Source organism: Gadus morhua, chromosome 13 (genome assembly GCF_902167405.1).
Source record: "Gadus morhua chromosome 13, gadMor3.0, whole genome shotgun sequence".
In the NCBI taxonomy this organism is placed as follows: domain Eukaryota; kingdom Metazoa; phylum Chordata; class Actinopteri; order Gadiformes; family Gadidae; genus Gadus; species Gadus morhua.
This window is the reverse complement of record NC_044060.1, coordinates 4184109-4197145: the sequence shown is the minus strand read 5'-3', so window position 1 is coordinate 4197145 and position 13037 is coordinate 4184109. Positions and strand designations below refer to the sequence as shown.

General features: G+C 47.9%; 3 protein-coding genes across 4 annotated transcripts in view; 1 reads left to right on the top strand and 2 right to left on the bottom strand.

The window, feature by feature from the left end:
* Nucleotides 1–4758, bottom strand: part of LOC115557589 (protein kinase C and casein kinase substrate in neurons protein 1) — a 29138-nt gene extending 24380 nt beyond the window's left edge. The window contains exon 1 of the mRNA XM_030375513.1: nucleotides 4579–4758. The gene's annotated coding sequence lies outside the window, so the exon portion shown is untranslated. The remainder of the gene's footprint in view (nucleotides 1–4578) is intronic.
* Nucleotides 4759–4940: 182 nt separating this feature from the next.
* Nucleotides 4941–8349, top strand: rps10 (ribosomal protein S10). Of its 2 annotated transcripts, none has more exons than XM_030375517.1 (6): nucleotides 4941–5107; nucleotides 5573–5722; nucleotides 6344–6518; nucleotides 7626–7703; nucleotides 8103–8158; nucleotides 8262–8349. In XM_030375517.1, the coding sequence occupies exons 1-6, from the start codon at nucleotides 4982–4984 to the stop codon at nucleotides 8307–8309; spliced, it is 633 nt and encodes a 210-aa protein (XP_030231377.1). In that variant the 5' UTR covers nucleotides 4941–4981; the 3' UTR covers nucleotides 8310–8349. The 2 variants fall into 2 exon arrangements, with proteins under 2 accessions (XP_030231377.1, XP_030231378.1); XM_030375518.1 differs by having other exon boundaries at nucleotides 5107–5152.
* A 781-nt stretch (nucleotides 8350–9130) lies between these two features.
* Nucleotides 9131–13037, bottom strand: part of LOC115557595 (diphosphoinositol polyphosphate phosphohydrolase 1-like) — an 8738-nt gene continuing 4831 nt past the window's right edge. Inside the window, 2 exon segments of the mRNA XM_030375521.1 lie at nucleotides 9131–12695; nucleotides 12697–12851. Of these exon segments, the coding sequence (XP_030231381.1) occupies nucleotides 12648–12695; nucleotides 12697–12851 (203 nt within the window). The 3' untranslated portion in view covers nucleotides 9131–12647.

Genomic DNA, 13037 nt, shown 5'->3' with positions numbered 1-13037 from the left:
GCTAGCATGCATGAGGACGCCCAAGCACACACGATGCCACACACAGGACCTGGCCACAGACACACACACACACACACACACACACACACACACACACACACACACACACACACACACACACACACACACACACAGACACACGCACACACACACACACACACACACACACACACACACACACACACACACACACACACACACGCAAGCACTCACGCAAGGGTCAATTCACTCCACTAATGCTCAATTGGATTTCGCAGAGCGGTGAAAACACCATCAGTGATTCGTGAAGACACACACACACAAACGCACGGGCGCACACACACAAATTCAGACATTGCAACACATGCACATACAGACACACACACACACACACACACACACACACACACACAAACACACAGACACACACATACACACACACACACACACACACACACACACACACACACACACACACACACACACACACACACACACACACACACACACACACACACACACACAAACACACAAACACAGTCATTGGCATTCCTTCCCTTCCCTATTAACCCACAATCCCCATGGCAACGTCAACCCCGTCCTCCTCCCAGCCCCTGGGTGACCCTGGCGTGGGGTGCTGGGGGGGGGAGGAGAGGGGGAGACGGGGGAGGGTGTGTGGTTCATCAGGTGACATCGTTAGTTAGATTAGACTCAGGTAAAGCCGGACGCGTGTCTGTGTGTGTGTGTGTGTGTGTGTGTGTGTGTGTGTGTGTGTGTGTGTGTGTGTGTGTGTGTGTGTGTGTGTGTGTGTGTGTGACCACACCGCGGTTGGTCCACACACGAAGGTGCAGAGAGACGGCAGACTCAGGGTAGGACTGACACTCACACGCTCGCTTTGCATGAATATTTGCCTGACCTTTATTCATCGAGCTTAGACGCTTCGGCTCTAACCACTTTAGTGCAAAGCCGGCCACAAATCCCAGAGAGCAAGCTTTCATCCAATAAAACAATGTTATTCATAGGACATTACTCTAGATAAAGAGCTACATGCCATTCTATCACACATATAACAACGACATCAGATAAAAGACATTTGATATCTTATCTTGCTTCGACATGTCTTCACAAATCAGTTTCAACTAACACACATACCGACAGATGTTGCCATGCCCCCCCCCCCCCCCCCCCCCCATACACACACACACACACACACACACACACACACACACACACACACACACACACACACACACACACACACACACACGCACACACACACACACACACACACACACACACACACAAGGATTCGTGTTCACTTCACTCTAATGCTCAATTGGATTTCAGAGAGCACTGACAACACCATCAGTGATTCGTGAAACAAAAGCACATGCGCACACACACAAATTAATTAAAAGTTTCAATTGTGCAACTCTATCAGACCACTCCAGCCAATCACGAATAACACACATAATAACAAACAAACTTCAACATACAAAACTCAACACAACCAGGCCGATCACGACCCAAACATGACCGACTGTGTCTTGGAGGGACTTGCAGTCCGCCTTCCTTCCTACGATATCCACCACCACCCTAGTCCCCAGCTCGGATGACACCCCCCCTCACCCAGCCCCCCCCGCCCCGCACAGGAGGGCGTGGAGCTGAAGAAGAGGATACTCTCTGCTGGGGTGAAGGGGTGTGAGTTACCAGCGAGCGCACAGAGAGAGTGAGACTGCTTATCATGCAGCGTCTCCCTGAGTCACCACATCACCCCCCCATCATCAGACCAGACCAACGCAGCCCCACTGCAAAACCCTCCATGACTACTAACACCACCGCCGTTACTACTGTTGAGTCCGTCAGCGTTGGTCGTTTCAGGACATGAATCTGAATTCATCTCCTTTTATCAGCAGGGGCGTCAAGGCGGCAGTGCAGGCTGGCTGGCAACCGGAAGGTTGCTAGTTCGATCCCCGGCTCCTCCTTGCTGAGTGTCGAGGTGTCCCTGAGCAAGACAACTCATCTTAACTGCTCCCGACGAGCTGGCTGTCGCCCTGCGTGGTTGACACCAACGTTGGGTGTGTGAACGTGTGCATGAATGGGTGGATGTTAGGCAATATTGTAAGGCGCTTTGAGAGGCCACTGGTTAGAAAGGCGCTGTATAAAAGCTGTCCATTTATCGGCGACTCAGCAACAGTGAATTCAGATCCATGTCATTAACAGCAGGTAGGAGGTGGAGGTCATAGTGCTCTAGGAGGCCTAGAGGTTAGGCTGTGGACATTGGGGATCACCCAGTAGGCGGTCACCCAGTACCTCTTATACACACCTTGCCTGCACCCGTGAGAAATGAAGAAGTTTAGAGATGGCCATCACTGACGCTCTGAGGTTTGGGGCATGAGGTTTGCATGCCGTGCTGATCAACAGTCTGGTAACCGGGGACGACGACGACGACGGGGGGGGGAGGGAAGCTGAGGTCATGGTGTCTCCCGGTCCCAGTCAAGAGTTACCGTGACGTTGAGGTTGAAGATCTCAGACGGTGGTTGACGATCGATGCTGACGGGACACACAGCGCTAAGCAGAGTGGTTTCATCTCATCTGATCTGATGTTAGCGCTGGGGTACCAGACGAGGCCCCCGACCACTCATAAGTCAGCACAAATAAAAACACACGCTAACAAAGGACTGGGGGGCCATCGGGGAATACGAGGGTCACACCCGACAAAAGGGGAAGGGATGGCCACCTCAGGACCTCACCTCATTAATTAAATTAGGAGTCCCTAGCACCATCTGTCATCCCACCCCACAACACGAGGGGATGACCTGGGGGGTGTCACCGCCAAATGTGTCCCATTAATTAACACAATGAGGCACTCAGCCTGATAAGGGGCCTCACACCTGCTGATAAACACGAGCCAGTCGTCCGTATGAGGTGCTAAATGGGGAACGGTAAATGGACTGCATTTATCCAGGGCTTTTCTAACCAGTGGCCGCTCAAAGCGATTTACAATATAGCCAAACATTCACCCATTCATGCACATTTTCACACACCGACAGCAGAGTCAAGCACACAAGGCGACAGACAGCCATCTCGGGGATCGAACTAGCAACCTTCCGGATACCAGCCAACACGCGCTAACTCATGCCGGCCCGTGCTACGTCTGTTTGGGGCCCTCATTTCTCTCCCCCCCCTCACCCCTCAAACTCCACACACACATTACATGACCCTTCACCCTCTTGACTCTATGCTCCACATCTCAGCCTTCTGTTGAAGTAGGGGTCGCATGCAAATGTATCCCCCCTGTCAAAAATGGTATAAATAAAACTGATGCTTGGCTCTGGTTAGAGCTATGACGGGCTGGCCAGTGTCTGAGGATCGTCTAACCCACTGACGAACCACCATTTGGGATGAAGAGTGGATAAGGTTTGAAGATGGATACAGCGCAGTAACTTTACAGGGCATCCTCTTATTTTCTGTGGTACGAGCACCATTACTTGTTATTGACATCACCGAAAATAAAATGTATGTCCCAATAAAGAATTAATAATGAATGTGTGCATTGTGATATAGCAATGATGATGATGGAAGAAGTAAAAAGCGATACATAGCAAAGATGCTGAATGCGAATTAATGGCGTCAGAATATCAGGCCACCATCAACAACAGGCCTGATACAGTTACATTAGTCTAGTTAGTTGGTCATGCTCGGCTCGCATCCCTCGCCCGGGGAAATGAGCTCCGTCTCTTTTGTTTAGCCGGTGAATAGACGAGACGGGCGGAGATGGATCGCCGACGGCCGCTAATCAGAGAAGTGACGTCTTGTGTGACAAATGAGAAACACTACACCGTCAGGTCAGTGTCGTTGTGACGTCAGTGAATCACCTCAGCAGAGAGGTGCGTGTGTCTGGGGGCGGGGGGGGGGGGGGGGGGGGGGTTAGACCACCACACGAACAAACAAACAATCACAAGCAAGTCGATCATAACATTAATTTAATATAGCCTAATCTATAAATATATTGAGGACCACCCACACGACTCCCGCACAGACATTTGGAGCGAACACAACAAAGACAGCGGGAATCCCCTATACAGATACGCAGAGACCCGGTACCTCCAGCCGGTAAATCACCGGGAGATGGAATACTTTGGGCTATAAGGGGGGACTACCAAAGCCCTTCGCTTTAGACACACCACATCATACCACATGCCGCTGCGTCGGAGCACAACTTCATAAACACTGAGACGGCAGAGCGTGTTAAGCGATCAATGATGTTGGTGGATATGTGATGCATGCCATCACGTCTCATTTATCAGTCGCTCTGAAGCTGATTGATGCATGTGGACACTCGGACATATAATCGATAGTGTGCAAATAGGCCGAATACATCAATACAGATGCATACTTCATCGTAGAGTTCACTTCATAAGAAGATAATGCATACGCATTTTCTGTGATATAAAGCTAAATTATCGTATAAGCAACTTATAAAATGGCTCACAGAATCTGATATCTGTGCATTTTGTAATAGGGTACGGCGGGTCGGGTGAACAGACTACAGATATGCGCCTACTGTTGCTGATAATGAAATGAAGCATTGCTTACCCTCACGCAATGAGTATCCTGATTATTTTAAATGTTCAGTGGGTGATCATCTTCCTTCTTCTGAGCCGGCTCCGGGGCTCCGCGGACTGTCGGAGTGCTTCGCGGTGCTGAGGAGAGAGGCGGTGGGCCGTGGGATGGGGGATGGTCCCACGTGCTGCCCGGTGCTGAGGAGAGGGGCGGTGAGCTGTGGGTTGGGGGATGGTCCTCCCTTAGCACCGATCTGCGGTCTGTTTGGAAAGAGCGCCTTCAACAATGGGCTCATACAAATTGGACGCCACAGTCGAGAAAACCTCAATTATTTAAAACCGTTTTTTTTATTTTTGTTTATCAATTTTAAAAACGTAATGTTAACAATTATTGTATCGTCATCGTCAAGTATCGTATCTTAAAAATATATATATTCATGTTAAAGCAGGCTCGGCTCCAGGGCGCTAGGGGGCGTTGTGTCTTCCTGCGTAGTTGCCTGAATAAACCTCCGCTGGTGACGCGGGTCTTTCCTTCCGGCTCCGGTCCCAAACCAAGTGCAAAGGTAAAGCGATACCCGGGATTACAATCCTAAAATATCTTTAACATCGTATGTAATATTAAATTATACTTTCCACCGTGTGGCCTATTGTGTGTAACATGTACAAACCTGGTCGTATTTCCCGACTAAACACCCCGTACCGTGCGATATGATATTACTTGGCGCGTATCCCCCACTGTACTGGTGGTGGAGCCGCTATCCAACTTGCGTTTGATTTTCAATCTTTAAAGTCTACATGTGGTTGTGTTATTAACGTTCAACGCATCTCTATTAGTTAGCCGGTCATTTATTTATTAAACCAAAACCTTGTTATCAGCTGAAGTTGTGCACTAGTGTCCTACACGGCGATCAGGCTTGCGAGCAAGGAAGTGTAATGTGATAACCAGGAGTAGCATTTAGCGGCTAAGCTACGGTCTACTACTAGTACAGACCATCTATAACGTTGTCCCCCCCCCTCTGTAACAACAGATGCTGATGCCCAAGAAGAATCGCATTGCGATCTATGAGCTCCTCTTCAAGGAGGGCGTCATGGTGGCCAAGAAAGACGTCCACCTGGCCAAGCACCCCGAGCTGACCGAGAAGAACGTCCCCAACCTCCATGTGATGAAGGCTATGCTGGTGAGTCGTATTAGGATGTGTGGGTCACTATCTGAATGTATCGCATGACTTTACACGTATTGAAAGAAGATCTGATCGTCACTGCAAGCTTTAATTTGTCGCTTAAACTGTTAGTTTAGAAAAACGACGCATGAATCATAGGAAGGGGCTTCGGCGACGTGCATTGCCCATCTTTCTGGCATTTTTTGGGCCATCACCAGTTTGCACCCCTGATTGTTTGCTAGTTTCGTAGTTGCTCTTGAGGAATGTACATTGTGGACATAGGTTCTTCCTCACAGCATTTTTCCCAAAATGTTTGAAGTTTAGGGATTAAGTTAGACTTTTGTTCAACATGGGTCTCTATGTCAGCACTTGGATGCAAGGTTGTGTGTTGGTGATTCTCCTAGTGTATCAAAAATTCACAAATAAAATCTGGTGATTGATACGGGAATGTTATATCAGCCAAGCGGCCATATTCCCTTTTAGAGAGGCCTGCGTAACCCACGGAAATGTCCTTTCTGAGCGAGGTTAAGACAGGTTTTACCCTCAGCTATTTGCCACGGAAGAACAATTTGACCATGCAACCTTTCCACGGAGTTCTCCCTGTGGTGAACACATGCTGACTACGCTTCCTCTCCTCAGTCCCTGAAGTCGTGCGGATACGTCAAGGAGCAGTTCGCCTGGCGCCACTTCTACTGGTACCTCACCAACGAGGGCATCCAGTACCTGAGAGACTTCCTCCACCTCCCCCCGGAGATCGTGCCCGCAACTCTGCGTCGCCAGACTCGCCCAGACACCGCGAGGCCCAGGCCCAAGGGTACGTCCTCGCTGGCCCACGTTAACACGCAGTCGTTTCACTGACACTTTATCCTAAAGAACTTTATGATGGGGACATGCAAAGATCATGTGACGTGATGGTTTACTGGCCGGCGATGTTCGACCATTACATTTACATTCAGGGCGTTTAGCATACGCTTTTATCCAAAGCAACTTACAATAAGTACATTTGTGAAACGACAACTATGTATCTATCGTTACAGTAAGGATGTTCATAGTGCCAAGCGTTAACCATTGTTAGTTTAACCCATTCCCTGTATACGCGACCACCAGCTGAAATGTGCCGGGTTCAATAGCCCCAAGATCCTTAAGTCGACCTGTAGGCCTCAAAGAGCAAGGTTCCTAACCCCTCCTCGCTCCTTGACCTGTAACTTCAATTAACTAAGTAGATTTAGATAAATAGGCCTGCTTAGTCAATGGTGAAACTTAATAAGAAAGTGGACACTTGCACATGATGGCCAAATTCTAAAACGAGTGAGTTGAATGCTGGTTAACTGTATTTGCTGTGAGCTAGTGAGAATCCTATTCCACATGATGCCATTGTCTGACACACATACGAGTTGGCATGTTTTTATTGTAGCTGGATTTACACTGGGGGGGCTCAGTCTTTCATTCACTGTACGACTGCTGAGTAGGGCATTCCAGAGGGAATCCTCAACACACAGTATGACACCCACACACATGTGAAAGACTATTGATTAAGTGGTTTGAATGGCTCAACACTTAGTTTATAACATAGTTCTTCAAATTAAATTTTAGCTTAAACTGCTGTAGCTTTTTCCCAGCCCAATACATATATGCTTAATGGGTATTAAACATATATATATTGGTTTTATGTTGTAAACTAACTTAAAAATTTAGCTGTAACCTCGCCCGGTATGGTGCCACCCATCACACCCCAGGTAGCTTGAGCTGGACCTGGTTTTAAATAAATTGTACTCGACGCCCTTATTTCAGGGGGCTTGTAACCCCAGACGTTTGTCTTGGTTGATTTAAACTGTCCTCCTCTGCTTCGTCTCACGTTTGCCTTGCTGGGTGTCCATCCTCATGCTTGGGGTCCATGCTTACCGTTTGAATGCTTTTTCAGGAATGGAGGGAGAGAGGCCGGCACGCCTCAACCGTGGAGAGGCCGACAGAGACAACTACAGACGTTCTGCTGCCCCCCGTACGTACACCCACCCCTGCTGCTCCGTGGAGCCCCCCCTGTATACCCACCTGTACATGTAGCTCCTCCCATACTGTGCTTTGGTTTTTTGATCTTAATGTGATGTTGTTGTGGCCTGCAGCATTGCTGGAGGGTCGGTAGCCGATTCCAATACCACTGTGAATATATCTAAAATAATGGCCGTTATATCTTTAATATAAGCAGACTTTTTTTGACACCCTTGCATCTCCCAAATTGGCCCAGTTTTCTTTTTGTGCCTAGGCAAGGTTAAACGCCCCTGCCTAGCGGCGAACCGATGCATATTCATGGTCCCAGAGGCACCGTATGTGCTCATTAGCCTCCGTTAAATAAGGGCACTGGTGTTGTGTTTTACTAAGTGTTCGTGTTTGTTGTTCACAGCTGGCGCTGACAAGAAGGCCGAGGCCGGAGCTGGAGCTGCAACAGAGTTCCAGTTCGTACGTAACGTTTCTAGAGCCTTCGTCGGGTTCAATATTTCCCGTAGCGTTCACTGATCCCTGAGTGTCCGTGTATTTATTGGGTTCTTTGTTTCTCTTCCAGAGAGGTGGATTCGGGCGTGGCCGAGGACAGCAGCAGCCTCCTCAGTAACCTGTTTTACTTTCTGTACAATAAAACGTCAAAAACACAACATGCTGGCGTCACTCGGTCTGTCCGTGGGGGGAGGGAGTGGTGTCTTGTTTGTTTGATGTGGGCCGTACTCTGGGATACCATCGGTTGCCTTTTATAAGGCGTCAAGTGTAAAGGCCAGAGTAATAAATGTTCTTATCCCAGTTTCATAACACATGACGCCGAAACTGGGATTGCTAGTGTAATGAACCAGCGTTAACCTTGGGCAGCTGTCCAATGGCAGGCTGGCTATTTAAATGGTAAATTACATTGAATACCGCTTGGAATTAATTTCGACATGGAAGTAATTGAGCACCGAGCTATGGGGGTCTGATGCATTATGATTTGTTCAGGAGTAATGCCGAGGCAGCTTGCTTACACCAGCAGCCATCATACTGGATCACTTTATAGATCCGTGTAAGGCTATATGCCACCAAGTGAGTGATTAGCCATTACAAGCTGTTTGGAAAAACTGCTTTCCGGTGTTTGATAGTACAGTGATCACAAGTAGGTGAGTCCACCTAGATGTGTGCTGGGTAGAGCAGTCTGCCAGCCTACCCAGTGGACTTAAGCAAACGTTGCTTATCTATCCATCATACATCTTATATTCCAACAGGAAAAGGCTGATTTTCAAAAGCTTGTAATGGCTGATCACTCACCTGGTGGCTGATCACCCCTTTAACTATGCAGTTATATATTGTATATGCTTTACCTGATCTTAGGAGATGCTATTTAAGTAAAAAGTGATGTAACCAGCATTACATGATTGGACCAGTTGATCCCAGAATGAAAGCAGGCGTGTATGTGAAATACTGGTGTTTATTTGTTGGCACATGTATATTACAATCTTCAGTCTTATCACTGGTTTACTCCACAGAAAAAAGTCCAGTGATGCATACCTTGTAGAACAATTACACACACGTAACTTCAAGGCTGAGCTCCATCAGAACAAGTGCTTGGAGGGATTTGATTAGATTTTCGCAGCTTGCTTCGGGGTAGTAATTAAAGGAGAGGTAATGAGCGAAATCACTCTGTATCAAAACATCTATGCTGCATTTTTACTACACGAACGTTATCTTCAATTTACAATTTGTAGTACTCAATGTTGACGTTAGATGGCGCCAGCGGTTTGTAATTTTACCGCTGTGTGACTGAGGGCGGGGGCACCATAGTTCAATGTCCTCAGCCCTATCCTCCATTTCAAATATCAGAACAGAAAATGTTTATTTTAATAAATCAGGAACTGGGAGAAAGAAGGAAGGGTTCTGGCATCACCCCTCCACCCCAAATAAAAAAAACATGGGACACATTTACAATTTCATGAATGAGTTACAGAAGTAGTAAATGTCACTTGTTGTTATTGGTGAAAAGCCCTCACATTCAGTTTGCTATAACAGTAATAAGTTTGTCGAGACCAACATCTAGTCAGGCCGGACGGAAGGCTTGAAGACCTCCGTCCCACTGTCACAGACGTAGGTTCACCTTACTACCACATAAAGGGAGGTTGAGCTGTTTTGCAGGTAAACCAAAGACTTTGAACACCACACCTTGTCCGCTCAGCGATAAAAGTACCTCTAAAAGGTCAAAGATTCAAGATGATCAGTGAAAGGCATTTTCACAGCCGAGATAAGAACTTCCTGCCTTTTCAAATACATTGATCGACCCGGATGGAATAATGAAGGGTCTTTAGCGAAGAGGTCCGGTAAGCAATTAGAAGTTAACTATTCTGTCAGATGAAGATTCTCCCATCAACCATGAATTGGTGACTGAGCCGAAATAGCTTTGGAGCCACTAGCAGGTCGACCATGGCCCAGCTATATCGCATGCCGGCCAATGAGGATCAGGATATACATGACAGACAAGTGGTTAAGCCAATCGGATTACAGATTTGATAGGTCATATTCCTGGGCCGCTTTCTCCTCTTAAAAGGGAAATGAAGTGCATTCATTTAGTTTTGTGTATTTGATTTAAATTTGGATACATCTACTTTGTTTGGGTAATTCTCAAAAGGAGTTAATTTTTTCTTGTTGTAATAAATACTCCTCCCTTCACCCCAGAAGCTTGCGACATTGCTTGTTCTTAAGCCAACTTTTATTTTGAAAAGGCCTGGCCTTAAACCTCACCGCCTCATCAACGTTGCTCCGAATAGAAAAGGTCAAGCCAACGTTTCGTGGAGCCCGACTGAAACACCATGTTGCACTCACAGACGTCTGTCTTTTTTTAGTACTCGTCTTTGATCTATACAGAAATTAACAATTTACAGTAAAAACGTCTTGCATGCTATCTACAACGCCTTCAGGTTCACAGTATTGTGCCGGCCGCGGCCGACGACACAGGCCGGCGTTAAGAGAAGTCAGCCGGACATGAGAGAGCGCGAGGGAAAACAAAAAACAAACTATCATCCAAAAAGCATTTTACATGTTAAAAACAAAAAAAAGGTCTCAAACTGTACACGTCGCTGCCCGTTCTGCATCTCAACAAAGACAGCGCCTTAACATCACTTTCCATTCTCAAGCAGGTTTTTTTAGTCTTTTTTTTTCCCCTCCTTTTCTTTTTTTAAAGGATGCAGATTAAATACTTCATGATGAAAAACAAAACAAAAACAGACCATAAAAGTGCCCACAAAAACAACATTTAAAAACCACCGGATCTAGGAGTGCCGCGAGGGGGCACAGTGAATGTAAACAATCGCTACTAACCAAACTGAATGGGAAGAGTATAATTAGTGGAAAACAACAAGGGCAAGACGACAAAGTGATATGTGCTGAATTTAGAACTGATAAACCCATGGTGTCTGTGTGACGCAGGCAGCCTAATCATACGGAACAAGTCTACCTCACTTCCAGGACTGAACCAACATCCTCTGAAAGGGGGGGGGGGGGGGGAGAGGGTGAGCAGGCCCCTCTTTGCCCAAGTGTGACCTTAAGGAACATGGGCAGTCCGTTTAGACCCCTTAGTGACCTCACAAATGGAAGTCATCCAGCTGCGTGGCGATTGGTTCACGCTACAGTCGACCCGGACGGACCCTCCCACTTGGGATGTCACTGAAGAGGGGGGGGGGTTCAAACGGTATGTCGGTGGGTGAAATAAAACGGGGTGCTCTCCAAGGAGAATGGCGTTGCTGAATGAAGGGTGGTGTTACATCACCCCCTGGCTGCCCTCGCTGTGTACACAGGGGTACAGTATTCTAGGGTGAACCTGTAGTGATTGGCTGGTGTTCCCCACCAGATGTGGAGAAATGTACTTGACACATTCAAAAACTGAATAAAAAAGAAAGTACGAGCGCTTGCAAGGGGGCCCAAATCCTTCTGGTCTGAGAGACAGAGAAATATGAAATGAAATGAAGGAGATTAATCAAAAACAAAGAGAGGGAGAGAGAGAAGAAACAAAAGAAGCGCTCAAGCAATACCTGCCGCGCAACACGCATCCAAACACAACGCGCTTTGTATCATGGAAAAGAAAGTACTACCAGGTCCGATACAATTCAAAACCGACCCTGTCGATTTGTGACCGACCTATCGGGCGTCCTCTGAGAGGACACGCCCACTGGTGATGTCACTTTGGGTCTTTTTCCTTGAGCTCCCTTGCTGTGCCAACTGAATTCAGCATTCAGCTCCACCAGCCAGGTAGCGTTTAGAGCCAAGATGGCTGCCGGCTATTAAAAGGCCCAGGGGGAGGACTTGCGAGACGGCTATCAACATCGGGGGCCCCTTGAGGGAGGGGAGGGGACAGCACACGCATGCGCACATTCAGCCACAGGAAGAGGGGAAGGGCGAGGCCGAGTGGAGCCGGCGGTCACCAGAAGCCTCCAGCGTAAGCACTACGGACACGACGGTCACATCACGACAGTGAGAAGTAGTTCTTGCATTCGATAAATCACCGCGCTAAGGGTGCCTTAGGGGAGAGAAGGAAGGAAGGAGTTTAGGGAGGAACCTCATGCAGTCGTCAGTGAAAAGAAGAAAGTATAAAACTAGGTAACGAGGGTTGAGGGAGTGGGGGGGATTCAGTTAAAGAAAACATTAATTCATTTTTAATTTGTCTTTTTTTTTTTTTTTTTTTTTTTTTTGCTTCTCCTCAGAATAGTCACCCCCGGTGTGATCAAGTCTGTGCCAAAGCACTGGCACAAAAAGAGTTGGCAAGGCAAACTATGTTATTCAGATACAAAACAAGAGCGACCAAAGAAAGAAAGAGGAGGAGGAGGAGGAGGAGGAGGAGGAGGATTCTTAGTAAGAGCGCAGGTGGCGTCGGCCCGACAGAAACGAGCCCTGGGGGGGGTGGAGGAACGGGGGGAGGGAGAGGCGCTGCAGGCCGGGCTCACAGTTATCTAATCCCCGACACGGAGCTCTGACTCAGGCTGTAGCTGGGGGAACAGCTCGCCGCTGATGCTGCCCACTAGGGGGGAGCCGTTGCTGGTCAGGCAGCCGTCGCCGTCGCGCAGGGCCTGGAAGTAGGTGGCCTGCACGGGCTTGTGGCGGCGCAGCACGCGCATGGCCTCGTCCACGGCGAACCATTCCCTCTTCCTCCCTGTGGACGTAGACGAACAGGCCGCTGTTGTTTTTGTTGAGCAGCAACAACAACACAGCGGGGGGGGCGACGGTAGACATTAGAAGACAGCGGGAACAACACAACACAGAACACCCTGAGGGACGCACACCACAGGGCACACACTCAAATCCCTTAAGTCGGCCTCAATAATAGTACTACAAATTA